Source organism: Adiantum capillus-veneris, chromosome 8 (assembly GCF_014529385.1).
Source record: "Adiantum capillus-veneris isolate H3 chromosome 8, ASM1452938v2, whole genome shotgun sequence".
NCBI lineage: Eukaryota > Viridiplantae > Streptophyta > Polypodiopsida > Polypodiales > Pteridaceae > Adiantum > Adiantum capillus-veneris.
This window is the reverse complement of record NC_140938.1, coordinates 47,838,067-47,864,136: the sequence shown is the minus strand read 5'-3', so window position 1 is coordinate 47,864,136 and position 26,070 is coordinate 47,838,067. Positions and strand designations below refer to the sequence as shown.

At 42.8% G+C, this 26,070-nt stretch overlaps 1 protein-coding gene across 5 annotated transcripts; it reads left to right on the top strand.

Moving 5' to 3' along the window:
• The first annotated feature begins 9,217 nt into the window (after window positions 1-9,217).
• On the top strand, window positions 9,218-13,290 carry LOC147452089 (uncharacterized). Of its 5 annotated transcripts, XM_086517886.1 has the most exons (5): window positions 9,218-9,991; window positions 10,280-11,634; window positions 11,727-11,772; window positions 11,899-11,997; window positions 12,860-13,290. In XM_086517886.1, the coding sequence occupies exons 1-5, from the start codon at window positions 9,754-9,756 to the stop codon at window positions 12,898-12,900; spliced, it is 1,779 nt and encodes a 592-aa protein (XP_086374012.1). In that variant the 5' UTR covers window positions 9,218-9,753; the 3' UTR covers window positions 12,901-13,290. The 5 variants fall into 5 exon arrangements, with proteins under 5 accessions (XP_086374012.1, XP_086374009.1, XP_086374008.1 ...); XM_086517883.1 differs by having other exon boundaries at window positions 9,226-9,991; window positions 10,280-11,772; window positions 11,890-11,993; window positions 12,860-13,288; XM_086517882.1 differs by having other exon boundaries at window positions 9,227-9,991; window positions 10,280-11,772; window positions 11,890-11,997; window positions 12,860-13,287.
• The last annotated feature ends 12,780 nt before the right edge of the window (window positions 13,291-26,070 follow it).

Genomic DNA, 26,070 nt, shown 5'->3' with positions numbered 1-26,070 from the left:
ATAGCCCGCACAAAGCAAACAGCAAGGAAGGTTTATCCTGGCCAGTCTGGTCTGCAGGGCCAGGCTAGCTCGTCTACAGTGCAACCATCAACATCGCAGGTGATTTCGAGCAAGACCATGCCGCAGTTACGGGCAACAATGCGAAGAAGAAGATACGAGTAGAATAGGAGCGTTCTACTCGAAGTTCGTAAGCTCCAAAAGCACATTTCATTGGACATACCTAAACTACCATTCCAGAGAGTTGTTCGTGAGATTTGCAAGCAACACAACCTGAATTTCTGGTGGTCTCGAAGTGCAATGGGGTGCTTGCACGAGGCCGCCGAGGATTTTTTTATAGAGCTTTTCCAGGACAGCTACATTCTCTCGGCCCGCGCCCATAGGGCAACATTGATGCCGCGAGACATCAACACACTTCGCCTTCTCAGGTTCAGGTATGACAAAACAATACCACCTGTCGGTATTTCAGACCGAAAGATGGACAATATTCTTAGAATACCACCTATTGACAAGGTCAAAGTTCATGAAGTGTCTACACAAATGCATGGATACAGCACCCGTCTCAACACCGAGCGAGACACAACAGAAGACGATAGTGAAAGATTGGAGCAGTTATGCCTTGAGATGATGGAGGAAAAAATGGCAGATGCCATCAGCGACGCCAACGCTGATGATTTGTCATTGTTGTTTCCCTATTTCCATGTTGGCCTTCCTTTGTGGGGACGCATTCTGTATTTTCCCTATCACCCCCACGAGATTGCAATTTTACAGATTCGGACGAGGGAACTCACAGACTCAATCATCAATTGCTTGCTTTGGTGCGTGCTATTCTTTTTTTCACAATAAATTCTTTTAATATATTCAATTTTGTATGACACGAATTTCGTACAGTTTTGTAGTTTCAAATTTGCCTTGGAATATGCAAGATGATGTCGCCGTCCTTGACTCGAACCTCTCGGTCGTTTTGACGGCCGAGGATACATCTTTAGTGGAAGTAGTTGACTGGTTCCAGTCAGTGAACATGGAGACATAATTTTTTTTTGTTCTGGCTTATCATGAAGGGTACGCAATGTTTTCAATAGTGAAATTATTTTATCTTGAACTCTAATTTATTGTGATGACATATGTTTTGCTTATGTTTATTTGTAACAACGCTCATTGGAGTCTTGTTCTCTTACACCTTGAACGAAACCGGTGCTACCTTGCTAATTCATCCCATGGATTACATGGTGAAGTACGTAGGTAAGAGGTTTTGTATTTTGTTCGACATCGCATAGAATTTTGTTAAAAGTCGCTTATGAAATTTAATTGTATTTTGCGCAAATCTGTTCGGAAGCTTGTGTCTGCTCTTGAAGCTTTAACGCAAGAGCAGATATATGAGAATCTTACGATTATTAGTTGCAAAGTCCCTAAGCAGGACGATGCCTACTCTTGTGGATGGAGGGTCTTAATCAATGCAGAAATTTTGTTAGGGGTCATGCTTGATGGAAGTCGTAGAAGTGTAAGCATTTGACACTCGTTTACAGATTTGTATCTTAATAAGTTAGTAGCTATGTTAATAAACATGATGTTCTTAACGCAGGTAAGACATTTGGCAGATTATTCAAAGGCTGATGTTTCTTCGTTTAGAAACAGAATGATTGAAAACTTGATCAATTGCGCGACCATGTGTCCAGACGGAGCACGTGATGATTTTATCCTGCCAGCACCACGCCTAGGCCTCCGCCGACAAGATACCCCTTGTCTGCCATACCAACACAAGCACATATCAATATCTCCCCAGATGCCTCCCCAACCCAAGCTCCCACCAGCTCTCGTCCTCAAGAAACAGCTCTAGAACCCTCAAACCCCCCACCCAACACCTCTCCTTCTCATGAAGCAGCTCCAGAGGCCCCAAACCCCCCACCCAGCACCTCTCCTACTCATGAAGCAGCTCCAGAGCCCCCAAACCCCCCACCCAACACCTCTCCTACTCATGAAGCAGCTCCAAAGCCCCCAAACCCCCAAGCCACCACCTCTCCTCAACCTCAACCAAGAGCCCCCACATCACCGCATGCACAAGATTAGAAAGAGATTATGAAATGTACTTTTGACAAATTGATTACAAGCAGTGGATCGAAATTTGACTTTTGTTTTGATTATGGTTCAAAGTTTACAAAATGTTGTGTACAGCTTTCCAAAAAAATGGGAGAGTGAGGATCCAATGGTGTTTGGTAATGTAGAGAGCTGCCTTTGTCGAGTAATCTTTGAGAATAGTATTTGAATCATTGTGTACAGTTAGTTCACTATTTCAAGTCTGTCGTCGCTGGTATCTATGCACAAAGAGTCGTATTTTCTTGTCTGTGAGGTACCTGCAATGCAATGTACGCGATAAGACATTGGGATACATGAGCACGATAGAAACATCAACGTATAAAAGTAATACATGTAGCTTAGTACCTTTTGCATGTTACACTTGAAAATAAATTTTGAAGGCAAATTGAGATCAGACTCATTTAACAGATCCTCTCGAACCTGTCTTAAACTGACATTTGATCTGACCACAACAACTGTAAGCAAATAATTTGAAAACCATATCTCGATGGACATCAAGGGATTAAAATCATTGTCACTTAAATCTTGATCCATAGCTACCAACTGACCATTCACTCGATGCCACCTCATGTAGTAGAAAGAAACTATAAAATTCTGTGATGCTATCATACACTTGCACACAACCGAGCGCTTGCCAACTTTGCACAAAATGCCTTCAGAATCACTGACATCCCAATTATCATCCAAAAAATCAAGGCAAGTTTGGGATTTGCAGATGAACATGGTTTCTGTTTTTCTAACTTCCTCATCGTGGAAGAAATCTATAAAGACATGTAATGGCATAAATAGACTGACTCGTACTTGCGTGCTTGCAATGTTTGGTCGCAAACACTTCAAAATTTCCTGATGAAGCTTGAGTTTAAAACACTCAGAGGTTTCTGAAGTTGGAACTGGCCACTTTGGGGAATCTTGTTGGGGAAGAGGGAAAGGTTTCAAAGTGCCAAATCCATGGACATAGCAAGGGGCGTTGTAAAAGTAGTCGTAAAAGAAAACTCCCCTCTCTGCGAGAGCTCTCCTCGCACTAGTTCTGTACATAAGTTCTCCCACCGAAGCATGAAAAGCATCAAAAATACCAATTATGCACTCAACTGGTTGCCAGTCTTCTTTGTTAGAAGGATAAATATCTGCAAAAACAAAAGATAAGAGAATGGTCACAAGAAATAGTCAACAAAATAACTTTAATTAAGGATCTTTAAAGACTTTTTAGCAATATAGTAGTCACACAGTTTGGTCTATGAGCAGGAAACCCCAAAGGTGACTGTTGTAGTCGTAGTTCGGAGTGCATATATGCATGCTCAATGAGTACCTCTTTCGCTGTCTTTCTCGTTTGAGACAAGCGAAAATCTTTCACACGTCCTTTGTAGCTGTTGATGAATTCATTTGACATCCGTTTTCTTCTTCTTGTTTGAAGCAGAACCCAACTACCAATGGTGACTGTGGTAGACATCCAGCGACCATGGTCTAAGTCAAAGCTGTTGAATAGTTCCACAGATTTAACAGAGATGGATGGTCGTCGTGGTCGTCTTCCTTCCATCTCTGCTTCTATTAGCTGCGAAATGACACTACGCAAAAACGATAAAAGAAAAGAGGCTCACTAGTTTACACAAGAAGTAGTAGCTTGAAAAGTGTTAATCAAAAGGTGTGCCTCATTGAATGTGAGTTATGGCACATTCGGCGTTCGTCGCCCATGGCAGGGGAATAATTTTCACAAATTGCGTCGTATCTTCTTATTCAGATTTTTTAAACAGAAAAAACTCTTTTTTGAAAACGCAAAAATTTGAGATAAAAATCAAATAAATTGGAGCCACCGTTGTGGTGACTCAAACTCTATTGGTCGAACAACATTCTCTCTCTAACGCCAAAAAGTTCTTTTTTGAGTCCAAACGTTTCCTAATGAGGATTACAATGTACATTCATTGATGTGGTCAAAGAATCTCAAGTAACAAATTATGACATCACCCATTTTTGTAGCCAATTGCTACATTCCTCATCATGATTCTCCCTTTTATGCTTGTACCGATAGAGATCCCCTATTTTTTGATTTAGAAGAGGACATTGCTTATTTCAAAGGCGAAGGTGATATTATTGTATTTGAGGATATAAAAGATCGCACAAAAACATTGCAACATGATACTCAATAATTTGATATGCCATACATTTCAATGGAGTTGGAGGAAGTTCACTTATATGATCATACTTTAATGGATAAGAAAGAGCCGGATCAATACGGAAAGTTACTTTTACACGTATAATAGCACGGGTATGCTCGTTGCCAATGGTATATCTTTGTGGAGTGGAACCAATGGATTTACATGTAGGAAACATAATGGGGACAGTGTGATTGACTATATGCTACTCTCCAAAGCCATCATGTATCTCATAAAGAGTTTTATGTTTGGTTAATGGACCCCAAAATCCGACCATCGGACCTTATGTTGACCTTTCATGTGGAGAAGAAACTAAGCATGATAATCTCAGCCAAAGGGAAGAGAAATTATCACTATGTATGGATTTTAAACGGGCACAAATGTACATTGAAATGGTTGAGCAAAAGTTATGGATGACAAAGCTTCAGTATGATGCACCATTGGAAACTAAATGGGAAGCTTTCAAAAAAGTTATATGTTCGTGTGCCGAAGAATGCTTTGCCATAAAGCATCTCCATGGTATCAACAAAGATAGATCAGGCAAAAGGTGGTTTGATAAAGAATGTCAAGATGCTCGAAAGTCCTTGATAAAGCTTGATTCAACTATGGACAAAGACAACTATCAAGGTCATTTGCATACATACAAGACATTGATTCAAAAGAAGAGAAGTAGATGGTAAGTAAAAGCAACAACTTTCTTAAGTCCAAGAGAAGGCACATGCATGTGGAAGATTTTGGAGAAACTTGAGGGGCAAGTGGGTTGAGAATTTTGGTAACTTGATTCTTGTGGATATGTACACACATTGTAGGCAATTATACGAGCAATAAAATGCTGAAAAAAATACCATTTTATGGTTCACTCCCATGTATGTCCTCTTTGTTTACTATTGAGGATGTATGCGGTGGGCTTGAAAAGTTGGCCATTCGCAAAGCGGGAGATCTTCAAGGTATCAAGTCGGAGATGATCAAATGGACGAGAGATTTTATCCATGAGTGGATGTGTGATATGTTCAAAATTGCACTTCAACATGATATGCTTTATGATTGGAGTACTAATTGGGTTAAGCCTTTGTATAAAGGAGGGGATGTAAAGAATGTAAACAACTACCGGTGTAACATTTAATGGCCTAATAACTTGTGTGTGGCGGAAATAAGCATGAACATAGTGGGCATTTCATTAGAATAGATTCCTAATGAGAATTACAAGAGTGCTTGGGTGGAGAGAGTACCAAAAATCATAACACCTAGTTAGATAGCATCGACAATACTTTCAAAAGAGAGAGAAATTAAGCTAATGACAACAGTTGAGGACCAGATTTTCATGGATCCGGTCCCCCCTCCAAAAGGCTTTGTATTATGGTTTCTCCCATTAAGAGAGACATTGTACAATACAATTCTTTGTGTTCCTTCAAGACTAGCTAGTGCAATGAAGATGAAAGCTTCATGCACTAAGCAAAACACTTAACAAACACAACTTGAATTATCCCCGTTCTCAGACCCAAGACCTCACACACCTTCAAAGATGGTGAGAGCTAGCAGGGTATGAGAGTAGATTGAAAGGAAGAAGGAGTACCTCACGAGAAAGATGTACATCTCCTCACATAATCACTCATATTAGCATAGCTTAGCTTAGTAATTAGCTTGGTAGAGGAGATGAGAATGCATTGAAGCTTGGCTCTTGGTTGGATTTGCATCCACATGCCAAGAGTGTGTTGATGTAAGCTTCTATCTCACAAGCTTGGAGTAGGTGATGAGCTCTCCATTAAAGCTTGGGAAGAGATAGTCTTCTCTTTCTTCACACATGAGATTGTGTGAGTGTGTGTGTGATAATGCCTTGCAAAAATCAGCCCCCTCTCTCTCTTGGGTGAGCCCTCTTGCTATTTGCTCTTGCTGAGCCCTCATTGGCTCTCCCCAAGTCAAGCCAATGACAATTAAGCAGCATAAGTGATAGCCTTCTAACATGTGTCCCCCTTTCCACTTTTGTGAGAGCTTTAGGTAATTAAATAATTAAACTAAACTCTCATTGGACCCCTTTGCCTCCTGGCCAATAGGAATTAGGCAAGCCATTGGGCTCCTGAATGCTCATTGGACCCCTTGGGAGACTGCCCAATAGTCTTCTAGGAGACTTAATTCTCATTGGTTTCTTTTATTAAATGTTTTTAAATTAATTAAACTAGATTTACTCTAGCTTAATTATCATTGGTCCACTTCAAGGGTCATCCAATAGAAACTGGGCACACCTTGTGGGCATCTGGCCTAGGGAGCTAACATGTGTCCCTCATTCCCTTTGTGTAAAGGGAGCCTGTGTATGTGTGTGCGACTTTCTCTCTCATCCCCTAGAAGAAGGGCTCGCCCCCTCCCATGTAGGGATTGCAAATACTTTTTTTTGGTACACACAAAGCATCCAATTTCCCCTAGGTTTGACCTTTGGACACAACCTTTGAATTTTGGAACCTTAGCATTTTGGAAGTCGTAATGGGCTGAACCTTAGGGTCTTTTTAGCCCATTGTTGCACATGGCTCTTTTGCAGATGCCCCCCTCTTTGGATCCCTATTTTCCCTCCTTTGGATTCCTACCGTGGCCGGTCTGCTAGCTTAACCAATATTCTAGCTTTTTTCTCCCTTGGCACTTTCCCACATTAAATGATCAGTTTAATATGAGAAAATCATTTAGGAGAATTAGATATTGATTATTATGACAACCGGACTATAATGATTGATTCTCTTATGGAAAAGTTGTTTGGGTGCATAATGGAGATGTAATTGAGTGATGGGGTTGAAGAGAATGACAAGCGCGCAAAAGGACAAGCGGGTTTTTGTCGATGCCATAGCACCATTGATCATCTTGTCACTCTTCGTGTTCTCATGGAGAAAAGCCGGTTGAAAGGCAAGCGATTGTATTGTTGTTTTGTGGACTTCAAGAAAGCCTTTGATATGATTCCATGTAACAATTTGTGGAGAAGCTAGGATAGAAGAACTCCAAGTGCCAAGTGAGTTTATGCTTGCGGGTTTTCAAATCTATAAGAAGGCGATTTGTCAATTGCGCATCGGAAGAGAAATTTCAAAAAAATTTGTAAGCACTATTGGGGTTAAGCAAGGATGTCCGTTGTCACCAACTCTCTTTGGTCTATGCATTGATCAATTGGAACAAATGGTACTTGACTTTATGCAAGAAGAAGGCATTGAAGAGGTCACTATTTGCAATGCAGTAATCATGCTTTTGTTGTATGCGGATGATGTAGTGCTTTTAGCACATACTTTAGAAGATGTACAAAAGTATGGTTTTCCTTGAGAACTTTTGCTTGCATAGTGAGCTGATTGTGAATGAATCCAAAACAATGGTTATGTTTGTGAAAACCAACCATAAGGAGAATCCGTACATTGTGTACAACAATGAGACACTTGAAGCTATTGAGAGCTTTAAGTACCTTGGCCTTGAAGTTCCGTCCAATTGCAAGTGGCATGAATGTGCTATGCGTCGTTTGGAAGTGGAAAAGAGAGCATATTATGCATTTGAGAACATATGAAATACCGAAAACATCAAGTGTTGCATTCTCAAGAAGTATCTTTTTTATGCATTGGTGACACCTGTTCTTCTTTATGGAGTTGAAGTGTGGAGTGGGAGCATCTCAAAGTCTACTTGGAAAGAGTTTGAGAATGTCCAAAAGCATTTTCTTACAAACTTTCTCTAAGTTAAGACACAATCACCATATATGCTCTTACTCCTTGAGTCGGAATCTCTTCCAATTGAGATTATGGGCATGGAAAGAGTTGAGGAGTACATGATCAAGGTGCATCAAAACGCCTCACATCGACTTCCTACAATTGCATGGGAAGCAAGCAAACAAGTTCAAAAGACGCATAAAAGCAAGATCTTGAGCACGGGATGGATGCAAAACATAAAGAAGTGGTTTGGGAGATGAGATGCATTACACTTGCTACATGATGCTTCAATTGACTCCCAAGTGAATGAAGCTTTTCTACAACGCCAATGTATTACGGCTTGGGAGAAATCCGGTGGATCACGCTTCATATATTACACCACCCATATTGCCCCCAACTACAAAACCATGTTCTTCGCTGAAAGAGAAAATCGTACTCACACTTACATGCTTGAGCCTATCTCCTTGTCGGCGATACGCACTATCGTAGCCATTCGGCTTAGCTCCCATTTTCTTCGATGCAAGAAAGAGCAGTGGGAGAAGAGTCAAATCGATTGTGCACATTATGCTCATTGTAAGTTCGAGAGTCTGAGTACCACACACTACTAGAGTGCTCAGCTTTTGGTCACATCCAAAGTTGCTTCTCTCACATTTTCAGCCATGACTTAGACCTACACACTTTTCTCTCCCAGCCACAGTGTGGGCTCTCCATTGCGACTCTCATCACCACAATTTTGGAGCACCGAGAGACACTCATCAACCATACATTACATGTAACTTTGGTCCTATAGGTCATATTTGACCTCCGAGGACGATAATAAAATCTCTCTCTCTCTCTCTCTCTCTCTCTCTCTCTCTCTCTCTCTCCACCCCGCCCCTCTGGTCGCGGAGAGAGAGAGAGTTATAGAGTGAGAGGGGAAGAGAGAGGAAAAAAGGAGTGGTAGAAGAGGACCACCTTGAGGAAGGGAGTGCCTTTGTTGGGGGAGGAGATGGAGGAAGGGAGGACGGCTAGAGGAGGAGATGCAGAGAAGAGGTGGAGGATATTGAAGGAGAGGGTTGAGGAGGAGGAGCAAGGGAGGAGGTGGAAGCACATGGGCGGCGAAAGAAGTAGGAGGAAAGGGAAGTGGCGATCCTTGCCCGGGGCAAAAAAAGCAAAAAAGCTAGCTCGGTCGAGGTCGCTACTCCTTGTAAGACCCGGCTCTAGAGAAAAACATTAAGAAAGTCTTCCAAAGCGGGTCACTTCTTGAAGTGGCACTTAATGTGCATGGGGTCGTGAGCATCTAAAATGTCCAATTTCTTCGGCAGGAAGGATGAGTCGGAAACTCGCGGTAAAATTTTGGAGTATATATCTTTAAATGTCCTCCCGCCGACCTCCGGCAGGCCCTACCTTCTTCTGAATTTAGTAATTTAAACTTAAGAATGGCAGCAAAGCAAAGAGCCCATTATGCCCATATATCTCCTCTTCCAGACTCTTGTATCTGCTCTAAATGATTAACTTTGAATCCTTAAGATAATCTAGTCCTAATCCAGCTCTAATTCATTATCAGCAATTCAAGCCTTTGATGTCGTACTACTAACTCTGTTCTGTGATAAATATATATTGTAAGCCTGTCATTTGAAGTCATAAATTCATGGAAGATGATTAGCATTCAATGCTCTGATGGGATTGTAGTAATGGACGTGCAGAGATGATGGGGGGATAGCTGTAGAATCAAAGATTTAAGCCTAATTAGTGGGTTAGATATTAGCGTGTATATCCTGCTGATGCATCTCTCTTCTGTTAATTGTGAGTGTGAGTAATAACACTCTCTCTCTCTCTCTCTCTCTCTCTCTCTCTCTCTCTCTGCTATTATCATGAGCGTTGCCACCCTCAGCAACCTTCTCTCTACCAGCAACCAACGCAAATGGTTGTTAGTAGCCACATTCCTGCTGTTCTCCCTCCCTGCTTTATTGCCCTTGCTTTTCCTTCTCTCCTTCTTTGCTTTCATGCTGCTTCTCCCCCTTGGCTGTGCCTTGCTTGGATTCCTATCATGGCAACGGTTTCGCAAGCCCGCCGCAGGGTCCCTTCTCACGATTGGGGATGACACACAAGGTAAAGTGCTGCATTTCCTGCTTGTAAAGTCTGGTTTTGTCCATTTCCTTCTTTCCTTTGTTCTTGTATCTCAATTAGCCAGATTTATTGAGTGGAGGGAAGGGATAAAGGGGGGAGACTCATGTGAAGGCTCTGATGAAGGTAGTAGTTTGGGGGGAGACAAGTTAGATCATGAAGTCAGACAGCTTTCAAAGGAGACACTTCACAATGTAGTTTATGGTGATAGTGAAGATGGTTGTGGTGATGTTTTTCTTTGGTATAACCCATTAGCCAGCATTTTCAATGCAGAAAGAATAAGCAATGAGAGTGATTCGAGCCTTTCGGATATGGAGAGCGCCCTCTCTGACCATCAACTCAATGAATTTCATGCTTTAGAAGACTACCCACTTGAAGTTTTCCATGACTTTAAGGCAGGAATCTCTGCTCACATACCTGATAGTGATGGCAAGGATAGCAATGATCAAGGATTGCTATTATATACGGAGTTGGAGATCGATTATGATGAGCAAATTAGTGCATCACGTATGTTTGAAAAAGAATATGATGCTGCAGAGACTAAAACATCTGACACCGCAGAGTTGCAAGGTGATCTGCTAATTATGACCGACAGCGATGGCGCTCTCTCGTGCACTGAAGAAGAGGTGCTGTTTCCAGAAATGCAATTGGAGTTGGAGAGTTTTGAATCATTGTATCATGAGGTCCCAGAGCATTCAAAGTGGATCGAAGCAGCACCGCATGCAGATAGGCGGAGCAATAGCAAGGATGCGGGCTGGAAGGAGCACATTTCACTAGATAATTCCTGTTCAAAGTATGCAGGGAAGAGAAGCAAGGCATCTTCCATTTCATCAATCTTGTCCACAGGTAGTACTGGATCCACGTCAATGATGTCATCCACAATTTCTTCGGCGAGCTCGGCATCGACATGGTCTGCATGCAGCGAGGATCGGTCGAGTATGAAGAATGCAGGTGGATTGAGGAACGGAGATGATAGGAGCGGCAGGAAAATTGTAGGCGGTGCTTTAGAGTCGGTTGGCAAGAGGAGTACTAGTCGTGGAATTGCTGTAGCAGGTGGGTGTGGGAGGGTCGGAATGACGGGGAAAGGTTGGGGAGGAGGGCGAATGAGAGTGGTAGAGCGCGAAGGAGATCAGCGGGAGCGGAGGATTAATGCAAGCAGGGGGGGCAGGGGAGGGGTACTGGCACACAGGGGGGAGAGGGCTGCGGTTGTGTCCAATGAGAACGATGTATCCAGGCACAGGGTAATCAAAGGAGATGGTGGAAAGTGGGAATCTGCGAGTGGTGGTGTTGCTGTCGGTGGCGGTGGTGGCGGCCGGGGAAAGAGAGGCGGTGTTGCAAGTGATGGAGGCGGAAACGGAGGTGGGCGGGCGGGGAAGGAAGGAGCGGGCAGTGTGGTGCGGGCCCACAAGCTGGGTGTGAAGCGGGTGAGTGCAGAAATAGAAAGGAGCGGGGCTGCATCACGTGAACAGCAGCAGGCGCCGCAGGCAATCAGCGACAGTAATAATCACTACTACAGCAGAAACAGTAAAGGCCCTAAAGGGAAGGTATCCAGCGGTGGCAAAGGTACACTTGTCAACACCACAACGCAGCAGCAGCAGCGCGCGGGCCTCGTCAACAGCAACCGCCATGTCAGCAGCCACGTTGGCAATCAGTCGACGGCTGAGCTGGAAGACGTGCGGAGACGTCTGGTGCACGCCCACCAATTAGAGACGACCTCCAGCCCATCGCCGGCTGCCCTGCGTACTGCACCCGACAGCTATCCGCAGGTATATTCCAAAAATTAAAGTTTAAATACAATTAATCTATCCTCATTTCCCTTCAAATGTTTACCCAATTTTCTTGGGATTTTTGGTATTATTTTGTATACTCATGGGGCTTGCCAGTTCTATCAGCTGCTCGAGTTCTGGCGCAGCATCGAGCAGTCCTTCCTTCGGCATCCCGCAGCATCCGACGGCCACTAACTTCCTTCCTTCTTTCCTTCCTCTTTGTAGGTACGCTCCCATCTCTTCCTGCACTTTTGGAATGAGTCTTGCTTTGGTCACCTTGCATTTTGGCACAGTTCAATCCACAGGCTCTATGCCACAAATGGCACATCAATGATGGCTCTATGAGGTCTTGAGTTCAAGACTCTCCATATACATCTATGAGATGGTCTCTTAGGATTGTTTCTATGACGTTATGTCAAGGGGAGTTGGCCTACTGATAAATGTGTGTGTGTGGGGGGGGGGGGGGGGGGGGGGGGGGGGGGGGGGGGCGGGCAGAATCTTATAAAATTAGTTGAAGCGAAGCTTTGAATAGCTTAAAAAAAAAATGGATCGTTTCTAGGACGTTAATTTTTTTTCCCCTAGTTGTACACGTGTCCAGCAAACAGCATCTATGGGCTCCCTTCTTTGAGCTTCTATCACAAGAAGATACATAATTTTTCTCATGTAGGAAAACGAAGTCTATTTGAGAGGCACTGCATACCTAGCTAGGTATGATTGTGGGCAGGGGACCGCCGGCCCGGTGGTCATTCGAGAGGCACCGCATACCTAGTTAGGTACGATTGGGGGCAGGGGACCACTGGCCCCCCCACCGGGCTAGCAGTCCCTTGCCCCCAATCGTGCCTAGCTAGGTATGCGGTGCCTCCCTCACAAAAGCTAATGATGTTGAGGTAAGTCGCAATGTGGGAATTATTGTGAGAATTTGTCCAAAACTTCTTGTTATATGCACACCCTTGAGAATAATCCCTAGAGGGCACAAAGATTTGGCAACTTTGGCATAATCTTACAAATCCTTGCAAGCTGAATGACTTGATGCAGTGACTAAATGCAATGTAGCATCTCAGTTACTCACATTTGTCTCAAAATACAGGATTTAACGACCAAGCTTCAAACACATCTGAAGAGGGTTAGCGACATCGCACTAAACACCGGTCTTTTTTCGTTAACTGTAATGTGACAAGGATTTTGGTCTCTTCAACTTGCAGAGAGGTTACATATGTGCCCTACATTGTACAAACTATGGGGTTAAAAGATATTTCGTAATATTGTTGGAAACCTTCAAACATGTTGGACTCTCATGCCAAAGGTTTATTGGCATGAAAGATGTATAGCCAAGCAGCAGCTTCCACTAAATTCTGACTTCTGTCAAAGGTGGCCTTTGGAGGAGCTACTTTAACTTTGAGAAATTGTTCAACAACATAACTTTTTACGATAGCATCATTATTGTGGGAAAGTTTCGAACAAAATGGGTGAAAAATGATGCTTTTTTTTCATGATGTCATATCCATACATATTTCATGAGCTTTATTATTGTGGGAAATTTGGTTCACCCTTCGTTTGTTTTTGCTTGGGTGAAAAGTGATGTTTGGCAACTGTATAATTCGGTTGTTTTTTGAGACTATAGGCATTAATTTTTGCAGCATGCCAAGATGTCTGGTTTGCAACCTTTGATGTACTGCTTATTGCTATGGCAGACCTAAAACTATCAAACTACTAATCTTATTGGGTAGAAAGTAAAATGCCTGTTACAAACGTATATTTATACAAATTATTTTTAATTAAAAACACTTTTACAGAACCCCCCCCCCCCCTCCCTCTTTCCAAGCACCCCCGTGTCTCCCTTTGGGGGGTGGTTATGAATCAAGTTTTTTTTTCTTCATCACACCATCGCTACCTTCCATTGTTGCCCCTTACCACCCATCATCACCACCACCCTAGCCCACCTACAAAGGTTGGTGGTAGGAGCTTATTGCAACCCGTTACCCCACTACCACTATCACCCATTGCCGCCCCTTCCTCTAGTTAGTAGCCAAGGATCTCTCTCTCTCTCTCTCTCTCTCTCTCTCTCTCTCGTTGGGTTTTCAAGTCCTTGCTATCTTAGTAACTTGTGGGAAATAGCGACATCAAAGCACAACCGCAAACCAATTTTTTTGTGGAGTGTTGCATGGTAGAAACGGTGGCTATTATTAGTCAACAATCTAGTCATCTAACCCGTGGGATACGGCCACATCAAAGCACTGATACAGACCATTATTTTTGTGGAGATCTCTTTCGTAGAAAGAGTGGCTAATGAGTCAAGTGTACTCTATATATGTAAGGCTTGGTCAATTAACAAACATAGTGTATTGTCTTGCTTGTTGAAGTTCCTCTCTCTCTCTCTCTCTCTCTCTCTCTCTCTCTTTTGCTTGTTCTCTCATAAGTTGCCGCTTTCTCTCCCTCCATGGCCCTTCCACACTATCACCCACCATAGGCCCCTGCACCTAGTAGTCACGTATTAGAGCCCAACGGAAATTTTGCAGGAGCTATTAACATGCCATCATTGTCGGGTGCAGTGCTTCATTGTCGGGTGCAGTGCTGGTGCAAGCAAGCCTTGTCGACAACGTTTGTTATCTTCTAGGCGCAGTGGCAAATGTGACCCTCAAAGAGATTTAAAAATGTGTTGCAAAGGTAGTGCGGTACCTACTCATTGTTTCATGTGGTCTACTGAACCCTTCCATGGTCCGTACTTAGCCCATCATCAGTGTTTTGGGCTCGAGGGCGGGATTGTTGGGTTCTCAAGATGACCACATCAAAATACGGATGCAGAAAATTGTTTTTTGTGGAGTTCTGCAGGGTAGAAAGGGTGGCTAATATTAGTCGGAAAGTCTGTTATGTATATTTAAGACTTGTCTAACATATGTAGCAACTTGTTTTGGTCAATGGTCATTGAAGTTCTGCTCTCTCTCTCTCTCTCTCTCTCTCTCTCTCTCTCTCTCTCTCATCCTTTGCACATCTCAAAGAGAATATGACAAGCCAAAAATCTAGAATTATTACAATAGCCTTTTGGCCTCTAGTAGAGTTTTAAGCTCATTATCACCCAAACTAGATAGATAAATGAACATGTTGTGGTTTATCCCAAATACTCTCAAGTAGATGTATACAAGTGCTTGCAAGCCACATATGTAACCTTCTTTGGAAGTCTCTACACGTACAACTAGGATTCTTAGATATTGAGACCCGGTATTTATCACCACGCAACTTGGTTTTGAGTTTCCACAATGAACACTTCGTGTTTTCCTATATCACTTCCACTTGTTCAATATTCATCTCTAGCTCTAGCGCAGTGTCTATCCTTTTAATGGCCTCTTTAAAAACACCTGTTTTGTATCTGCCCGAACGTCTTTGCCCTTGCACTTCCATAGTTTGTGTTGCCATATGAAATCTTGCAAATTGCAAGGCCTTTATTTTTTACGCACTTAAGGGCATGCCGCGTGCCACTAGCCACTCAAGTGGAGGCCTTGAAGGCTACATCACAACGTGTGGACATACACTCCAGACATGTTTCACATCATCGCTACAAAGCCATACCCATGTGTCAATGTTGCATCCCTCCCAATTGCATTTTTCCAAAAAAAAACTTAGTGCCGTTGTTCCCTAAGTGCATACTTCACCTTCCTCTTGCATTTTCCCTCAACGCATACTTCACCTTCTTCTTGCACTTTTCTCCTTTGATGATTCCTTGGAAGGTGAACCTACTCCCCGCTTTGCACCTATGCATGCCCACAATGCCATTTATGTCAACCTCGATGGCCCAAATCATCACCCCGGAATTCTCCTCATCCACCAGGGGGTACTTTCATTGTCTGTGTCATACCACCAAACAACAATTTCCTGGCCTTTCTTTGACGAATAGAATTCTAAGTGACATACTCTAGCATGTGCAAACTATTCGCCTCCACGCCTTTGATATTGGCAAATATCTTGCATTGCTTCATAAGTGAAGCTTTGTCTCTCAAAAACTCAAGTATTCTTGGAAGGCTAATGCCACTTTTGTGCATCATTCACAACATGGCTAGTCTTTGATGGACTAGGTGTGTGGAATTGTCATGAGGCTCCTTTGTCTCTCATCTTGCTTATGCTTGGTCCACTTCCTATATACTTACCCTCCATATATGCCACTCATTTGGGTTGAAGGAGTGTGTTCCCGATGTCCAAAACTATTGCATCGCACAAAGAAATTGTTTACTTTTAACCTTCACCTCCTAGCCATGACGCATGGCATGTTTTTTAGAGATTTCTTTGAGGTACGACCTTGATGCAATGGTCATCTAGAGAATGTAAAACGTTGGAACAATATCCCGTTGATGTCATAGAACGATTAATTACATGGACATCCTAAAATTTATCCAGAAACATTAATCAATCCTCAACCCAATAATTTCCTTTCTCCAATGAGGGTACGCCACATGCCACCAACTTAACTAACACTCCATTGGGCCTAGATTCCCATCTTTCACCTTTCTTGTTGCCCGCCAAGCTTGAATGAACCAATACTAGGCCTTTGCAACTTCAACACTTTGCACATACCGCCATATTCAACACAGCCGCTGGCGCTTATCTTGAAATGCATTGACTACATATTTTGTGGTGTGGATACCTAGACTTTGTTCCTAATGGAAAAGAAAGATCGATCCCTACCTTATTTGGCCCTCCGTTGAAGATCGTGTATATCACATTCCAGTTTGCTTTGGCTTCATCTTCCATAAACCCACCAACAAAATCTCGTGGAGGTACCACATTACGTTCTACCACATCGATCATTTGTTTCTAGAATATCATATGAGCTGTAATGTCCTCTTCTTTAATCTCCCATATGGGAATTGCCATTAATTTTTGGATACTAAATACCAACACAAACCCACATTAAAACTCATTTCTTATCAATATGTCTAGAGGAGATTTTTGCTATCCAATCTTTGAATGAACGTAGAAAGTAGAAAGACAACTTGCCTCGAGTCGTAAATGTGTGTTGCCATAGTTGCCCATCCTTCTACCCATCGAATATGATCAAAGTACACCCACGCTCTTTGTAGATCTCCATTTTCACCTCTCTGCATTCTTTTGACAAGATCAATTCCTGAGCCAGGCCTCGTTGTCAGCATCTTTATAAATACAAAACATTTGTCCTCCCTCTATTATATTGACCTAGAAAAAGCATGTAGTGGAGAAATGAAAATGTCAAGCGCCTCTTTGAACAATCTATTACTTGTGACTCTTCCCCGTGAGCACTCGATTCTCCACAAAATTTATGCGCCCAATTATTTATCCTACGGATAGCCTCGTAGTCAGCATCTTAAATACAAAACATTTGTCCTCCCTCTATTAGATTGACCTAGAAAAAGCATGGAGTGGAGAAATGAAAATGTCAAGAGCCTCTTTGAACAATCTATTACCTGTGACTCTTCCCCGTGAGCACTCAATTCTCCACAAAATTTATGCGCCCAACTATTTATCCTACGGATATCATGATGAAAGATTAGAAACGTATAACACTTCTAGTTGAAAAAAATGCAATTCCCATACCTTTGACTTTTAACGAGAGGAAATATTCTTGAAGAAAAATAAAAAAATCAACTTGTCCAAGTGACGTACAATCATCCCAAGAAGGTTGAAGCACAGATGGGGAAATGACCTTTACCACCTCCACTCAGATTATTCTCGGGCCAAGTTGGATGCCAAGCCCATCCAAAGTCTCAGCCACTAATGTCTATACCCTTGTAATGGTGCTTTTGGATGACCCTAGTTTGACTTCATGGTCATGGACACCTTGGTGCACCATGGCTCGAGTATAGCGTTTCTTGATTGGCATAATGCAGAGTACTTGACAGTCACAAGTTTTTCAAATAACGGGCACATGTTGACAATAAAATCACTTCAAGGTTCCATATGTTACCAAGTCACCATGTGGCATTGGTCTCTCATTCAATTTCAATGCATATTACATCCCCATACTTGTCATTTCATTTCTCAGCCCTTGTAAATGAAGCAAAAGAATAAGGAACCATAGATGACGAATGCATGTCCAAGATGATCGGTTGGGTATTCTAGTAGACAACACTTGAGAGAACTCTACAAAGACACATTTGAAATCACCTCCACAATAGATTTTCCGTATAGTTTCTCGAAATGTGATGTTTCTGGTTGTTGGATTTGTCCACACATGACCATCTACTGACTGCTCCATTTCATCCATAGTTCACATGTCATAAAATCTAATATCCAACCAATCCAAATTATTTTCTCATATTAAATTGATCATTTAATGTGGGAGAATAGACGGGAACAAGGGTTAGAATATAGACACGTGCTTACAGGCCTATCTCAACACGAGGCCAATGGTAAAGGGACCCAAATGAGAGACAATTTTTCAAAGAGCAAGGCTAGCCAATGGTGCTTAAATACCTTAGGGTTAGATTCATTAAAGACCTCCAAAGGTTAGTGTTAAAAGTCCTTTGACCTTAGGTATGCTAGGGATGATCTTGAGATGGGAACCCGAGGTGGGAACCCGGCCCAAGCTTGAGGTTCTTGTCGTGCTTGCTGACTAAGGTGCTTGAGGTGCTTGTCGTGCTTACTGACTAAGATGTTTGAGGTGCCTGTCGTGCTTGCCGACTAGGGAGCTTGAAATGCTTGTGGGAACACTACCCAAGCTTGAGGTGCTTTGTCATGCTTACTCTCTAGCTTAAGGGTAAGGTGTTCAAAAATTTAAATCCAATCCCTACTCAAGAGGGGGCGAGCCCTATAGCTAGGGAGATGAGACAAAACACACACACACACACACACACAAGGAAATCCCAAGCTTCAAGAGACATCAAGGACACATGTCAAGCCCCTACCCATGTTGCCCTCATGGTGTGTCTAAGGACTATTGATTGGCCTCCCAAGGGGTCCAATGATAAGTTAGTTAATTTAATTAATTGTTTTTGCATTTATAAAGTCCTCTCTCTCGAAAGGGAAAGGGGAACACTTGTCCCAAGGCTACCCTTGTTGCTTGATATGCCTCTTGCATGTGATTGGCTAGGCTTGGAAGGGTCCAATGAGCTTCAAGCATGAGCTACAAGGGGGGGTTGACCAAATCAAGAAGGTGGGTTTCTTAGGGGTTATACTCTCCCACACACACTCACACATACTCTCATTGTGTGAAGTGCAAAGTGCAAGAGCTCCATTTCCTTCTCCCAGCTAGTTGAGAGCCTACACCAACACTCTTGGCTATGGAATGCAAATCCAACCAAGAGCCATGCTTCAATGCTTAAGCTTGCCATCTTCTCCATGTTCGTTACTATGCTATTATGTATGCTAGCAAGAAGAGTGATGATAAGTCAGGAACTACTTCTTTCTCCTATGTAATGTTTCTTCTTCCTCTTCCCTACCCTCATTCCCCGCTAGTTCTCTCCACCTTCAAAGGTGTTTGAGGTCTTGGGACTGAGACTTGGGATAGTTAATGCTTTTTACAAAGTTTATGTTATGCTCATGATGCATGAAGCTTTCCATCTTCATTGCATCACCTAGGTCACAAGGAACACAACGATTGTATTGGACCAAGTCTCTCTTTATGGGAGAACCTATAATACAAATGCCTATTGGAGGGGAGACCGACTCCACACTGAATCTGGTCCTCAACTGTTGTCAAATTTTCTAAACTCTCTCTCTTGAAAAAGTATTGTTCATGCCAAGTAAATTAAGTACTATGTTTATGTTTCTACCACCAATTAAGTTCACCCTCTATGTTCTCAAAGTAATCTCATAAAAATGCTCTCTTTGATTCTCCTTCTGCTATTCTCAAAGTTCATAGGCCATTTCCATTACATTGGTATGAGAGCATTTGGTTTCTCGTTTTTTGATTAAGAAGAGAGATCCTTAAGTAGCCTATTAATGGTTGATTTTGTTTATTATATTAGGGTAAGTGGGACTAGGATCTATTATCGATTTTGTTGAGACCACTATGTGAGATATGGTGCACACATCAAGAGCTTTGATCTTAATAATGGGGTCTTTTTAGACTTGCCTACGGCTTTACCATTATTGAGCCATAAGAAGTCCGAAAGGAGATATCCCTCAGAAACTTTGCAATATTAGACCCACTCCACAATCTCTATAATTAACCAATTCGAGCCGTGGGTGTAGATACTTCAGTGCCGATTTTCAAAGGCTAAGAGGAGTAGCAACTAAGGTTCTCAATTGCCAAAGAATACACTAAGTAGACACATAACTTTAATTAGCATGGCTGACAATAACCAAGAGACTAGAATAAACATTGATAAGTTTGATTTTGCACATGAAGGTGCTAATGATGATGTCCCCATGTTTGTTAATTGTCTTGTTACTAGGTTGTAGCAAGCTATGGGCAACCCTGCTTTGCAAGCCGAAGTTACTTAGAAACTTCGGGCTTATGGGATTTCCCTTCCTCTCCAAGAGGAGAGAGAGATCTTAGGAGGCCTGTTGATGAGACCCCCAAAAGAAGACTCTCTCCCATATGAGAGGAGAAATCCAAAGAGCGAGAAAGTAATGAATCTTTCAGTTCCTCTGAAGATGTGGCTCCACGAAGACGGAGGTCTAGACGATTTCCAACTCCTCCCAAGAGGAAATGGTCAGGGGGCTCCTCGTCACTTCGAAAGGGAAGAGGAAACAAAGGAAGAAAAGGGCTAGAAAGAGGTCACCCTCTTCACCTTCCTCCTCTTCCGATGAAAGCTATGGCTATTCTCCTAGATAATACAAAAGGGGAGGACATTGTAAATCTTACCCTCCTGCATGGAGAAGGTCACAAAAGTTCAAGAAGTTCAAAGAAGGAGGAAAGAGTATCTCTTTTCTCACCTACGATGGCACATTTGCTGCCGCCGACAAAGTATTGGTCTTCATCCAGCAATTTGATGTGGCCTTTGGAGACGAGGGCTTCACGGAGTCCTCCAAGCTATGTGATGTAGATATGCACTTCCAAAAATCCGCTCGTCAATGGTGGGCTGGCCTTCGTGGCAACGGCGAAGCCCCAAAGACATGGAAAACTCTATAAGTTTCCTTCATGAAGAAATTCCTTACAAACGATGCAAATGACAAAGTGCTTACCGAATGGTGCAGTTTGAAGCTTCTCTCCCATGAGTCTATCCACAAATATGTAGACAAGTTTTGGGATTTATATCTCAAGGCTATTGTCTTTCAAAAGATAGACTTTGTCGAGCAAAAGTAACAATTTTGTGCGGGATTACCTAAAGAGATGGCCGAGTACGTCAACTCTCAACGGCCTGGTCTTCTTCACCGAAGTAATCCACCACACCATGGTTTCTTTGCACATCAAGTTCCAACAAGGGGCTCGACGGAATGTCAAGCCCATGGAAAACAAAGACAAGAGTGATGCAAAAGGGAAAACCAATGCCCAAAATTCTTCCCAAGGAAATTCCAACAACAACAATCGGTCCAAGGAGAAGGGAGTTTACAAAGGTTGAAACAAACTCTCTTCTGAAGAGCTTGAAGATTTTCGCAAGGACCATAATTTTTTAATGTGTGGGGATCACGGACATGGCTATCGTTCTTGCCCCACGAGAAATGCCCGCAATGAGACTCCTAGAGCTTCCACCATCGAAGCTCCAAAAGAGGGTGCTCATTGCAAAGGATCACCTCTCTCCTATGCTTGGGGAAAGGTAAGGGAGGGAGGATGATGCCTTCATCTTATTTGACCTTTGCTCTACTCACAACTTCATATCAACGAAGTTGGCCACCAAGTTGCGCATTGAAGCTTTCGAGATGGGAGATTACTATAACGGCCGACACCACTTTCAAGGGACAACAAGCCTCCGTTACTCCCTTGATTGGGAAGTTGAGGCTTCATGTCCAAAGCTATGTCAACAAAGACGACTTTTTCATCTCTCCTCTCCAACATGAGGGTGCTATCCTAGGGGCGCTATGGTTCAACTGCATGGCTGCCAACATGAAGTTTCCTGAAAGGAGAATTGACTTTACCTCTACAGGGGAAAGAATATGTATATATTCTAGGGAGTTGTCTTGGAACACTTTTGCCTACATAGTGGGCTAATCGTGAATGGATCCAAAACCAAGGTTATGCTTGTAAAGACCCTCAGTGAAGAAAATTCATGCATTGTATACAACAATGAGCAACTTGAAGTGCTAGATAGCTTCAAGTACCTTGGCCTTGAGGTTCCATCAAATCATAAATGGAAGGATTGCGCTATGCGCCACTTGGAAGGTGGAAAGAGGACTTAATATGCATTTGAGAACATGTGCAATGATGGAGAGATCAAGTGTTGGGCTCTCAAAAGGTACCTCTTTGACACGTTGGTGACACCGATACTTATTTATGGAGTGGAGGTGTGAGGTGGTTGCAGGAAGTGGTGTTTGGGGCTATAAAGCTAAATCTCTCTCTATTTCAAGGTAGTGACACCTTACCTGACATCCTACAAGTCTTGAAAACAGGGGAATGTCCACCAGATTTAACAAAATGACAGAAGCAATGGCTTGCCTGGAAGGCCACAAGGTATTGGCTTATCAATGATGGTTTGTATTGTAAGGTTAAAGGACCAAATAATAAAAAAAGTCCCTCTCTCTAATGAAATTATGGGGGTAATTGCCAATTGTCATGATGGTGTTTGTGGTGGTCACTTTGTCCTAGATATAACAAGTAGGAAAATCTTGCAGGCTGGTTTTGTATGGCCTAGCTTCAATCGTGATGTACACCACTGGTGTAAGACATGTAAGTTGTGTCAAAAAGTCGGCACCAGGTCACTCATGCCTGAACCCCAGACACCTATCCTTTCATATGGACCATTTGAAAAATGGGCTATAGATGCCATAGGACCATTGCCTAGGGCCAACTTAGCATCATGGGAGTCAACTATATGACTAGGTGGGCAGAAGCTACAACCACAACTAGGATCACAGCTGTGGAGGTAGCTAAATTTGTCTATGAGCACATATGTTGCAGGTTCGGCACACCATTAGAAATCATCTCTGATAGAGGGCCAGGTTTTAGAGCAGACTTGGTAGGAGAGTTAATGCAAAAACTAAGCATTACAAGGAGACACTCCTCACCATATTACCCTCAATGTAATGGACTAGTTGAAAAAGTGAATGGAATGGTTTGTAAAATTATCACCAAGTAGGTTAACAATCATCCCGGGGATGGGGATAAATATATACTCCTAGATTTGTGGGCCTACCGAACCCCATTCCGTACATTTTTAGGGTTCACCCCATATCATCTGGTATTTGGCAAGGAGGAAACATTACCTATTGAGGTGCAACTAGCAAGTCTCAGAGTGATGGCAAACCAGTTTCAATGAGCCAATATGCATTTGAGAGATTACATCCTTGACTTGGAACGACTACAACTAGACAGAGAAGAAGCAATCAATTATTATGCGGCACAGATAGAACATAGACGGCTTAGTTTCAATGAAAATCTTTGGTGCAAAGAGTTAAAGAAAGGCATGTTGGTGCTCCGCTATGACAATTGCTTCGACACACGCAAAGATAAGAAGCTCCTACTTTGATGGGAAGGACCTTTCATCATCAAAAAGAAGTATGCCAATGGGAGTTACCAACTTATGGAAGCTGATGGTAAGCTTCATAAGACCAGAGTAAATGGTTGGCGGCTCAAACCTTATTTTCTACGGTTTGATCATACTCCACCTATTGATATTCCTGATGAGGATACACCATCTGTCATAAAATCTAATATCTAACCAACCCAAATGATTTTCTCATATTAAATTGATCACTTAATGTGGGAGAATAAACGGGAACAAGTGTTAAGATATAGATATGTGCTTATAGATCTATCTCAACACGGGGCCAATAGTAAAGGGGCCCAAATGGGAGATGGTCTATCAAGAGCAAGGCTAACCAATGGAGCATAAGACCTTAGGGTTAGCTGCATTGAAGACCTCCAATAATGTGTGTAAAAGTCCTTTGACCTTAGGTAAGCTAGGGCTGAGCTTGAGGTGGGAACCCGGCCCAAATTCGAGGTGCTTGTCGTGCTTGAGGTGCTTTTCCTGCTTTAAGGTGCTTGTCATGCTTGAGGTTCTTGATTAAGATCCTTGAGGTGCTTGACTGGCTCCATGCTTGAGGTGCTTGACTTGGTGCATGATTAAGGTGCTTGAGGTGCCTTGAGAAGCTTGCCTGAGATGCTTGTGGGAACACCCCCTACTTCAAGTGCTTAGTCATGCTTGATGATTAAGGGGCTTGCTCATCCAAAGTCAAAAAGATCCCTACAAGGAGGGGGGCGAGCCTACAAGGGGGGGGATGAGAGAGAACACACACACACACACACACACACACACACACACACACACACACACACACACACACGCGCGCGCGCACGCACACACACACAAGGGAAGCCCCATCTTAAAGAGGCAGCAAGGACACTTGTCAAGTTCCTCCTCATGTTGCCCTCATGGTGTGCCTGAAACCTATTGGTTGGCGACCCAAGGGGTCCAATGATAATAAAGGATATTTAATTAATTGATTTTGCATTTATCAAGTCCTCTCTCTCAAAGGGGAAAGGGGGACACTTGTCCCAAGGCTATTCATGTTACTTGTAATGGATCCTGCTTGTGATTGGCTAGGCCTAGAGGGGTCCAATGAGCTTCAAGCATGAGCTACAAGGGGGGGTCGACCCAAGAAAGCTAGGGGGGTGCTTAGGGGGTATACTCACCCACACACACTCACAAACACTCTCATTGTGTACTATGCAAAGTGCAAGAGCTCCCTCTCTTTCTCCAAGCAAGTAGAGGTTGAGAGCCTACACCAACACTCTTGGCTATGGAGTGCAAATCCATCCAAGATCCATGCTTCAATGATTGAGCTTGCCATCTATTTCTTCTTCATTACTATGCTATTATGTATGCTAGCACAAGAGTTATGATAAGTGAGGAACTAGCTCTTTCTCGTATGAAATATTTCTTCTTCCTCTTCCCTACCCTCATTCCCTGCTAGCTCTCTCCACCTTCGAAGGTGTTTGAGGTCTTGGGACTGAGGCTTGGTATAGTTAAAGCTTTCTTCAAGTTTAGGTTATGCTATGATGATGATGCATGAAGCTTTCCATCTTCATTGCTTCACCTAGGTCACAAGGAACACAAAGAATGTCTTGTAACAAGTCTCTCTTTATGGGAGAAAGCATAATACAAATGCCTATTGGAGGGGGGACCGGCTCCACATAAATCCGGTCCTCAACTGTTGTCATGTTCTCTAAATTCTCTCTCTTGCAAAAGTATTGTCTATGCCAAGTTAATTAATTGCTATGATTATGTTGCTATCTTCAATTATGTCTACCCGCTATGCTCACAAAATCATTTCTTGAAAGTACTCTCATTAAATTCTGCTACTCTCAAATTGAATAGGCAAATTCCATTACATTGGTATCAGAGCATTTGGTTTCTCTTTTCTTGCTTAAGAAGAGAGGTCCTTAAGTAGCCTATAAATGGTTGATGTTGTTAATTATAATAGAGTAAGTGGAACTGGGATCTAATATCGGATTTGTTAAGCCCACTATGTGGGGGATGGTGCACACCTCGGGAGCTTTGGACTTAATAATGAAGTCATTTTAGACTTGCCTACGGCTTTACCATTATTGAGCCATAAGAAGTCTAAAAGGAGCTAGCCCTTGGCAACTCTGCTATGTTAGACCTACTCCTGTACTCTCTATAATTAACCACTTTGAGCCGTGGGTGTAGATACTTAAGAGCCGATTTTCAAAGGCTAAGAGGAGTGGCAACTAAGGTTTTGTATTGCCAAAGCATACACTAAGTATAAACATAAATTTTGTTAACATGGCTAACAATAATCAAGAGAGTAGAATGAACATTGATAGCTTTGATTTTGCACATGAAGGTGCTAATGATGATGCTCCCATGTTTGTGAATTATCTCGTCACTAGGTTGCAACAAGCTATGGGCAACCCTGTTTTGCAAGCCGAAGTTACTCAACAACTTCGTGCTTATGGAATTTCCCTTCCTCTCCCAGAGGAGAGAGAGCTTAGGAGGCCTCTTGAAGAGACCCCCAAAAGAAGACCCTCTCCCATTCGAGGGGAGGAATCCAAAGAGAAAGAAAGCAATGACAGTCTAAGTTCTTCTGAAGATGTGGCTCCACGAAGACGGCGGTCTAGACGATCGCCTACTTCTCCCAAGAGGAAAAGGGCAACCCATAGTCCTTCTCCTCATCACTCTGAAAGGCAAAAGAGGAAACAAAGGAAGAAAAGGGCTAGGAAGAGGTCACCCTCTTCTCCTTCTTCTTCACCTTCCTCCTCTTCCGATGAAA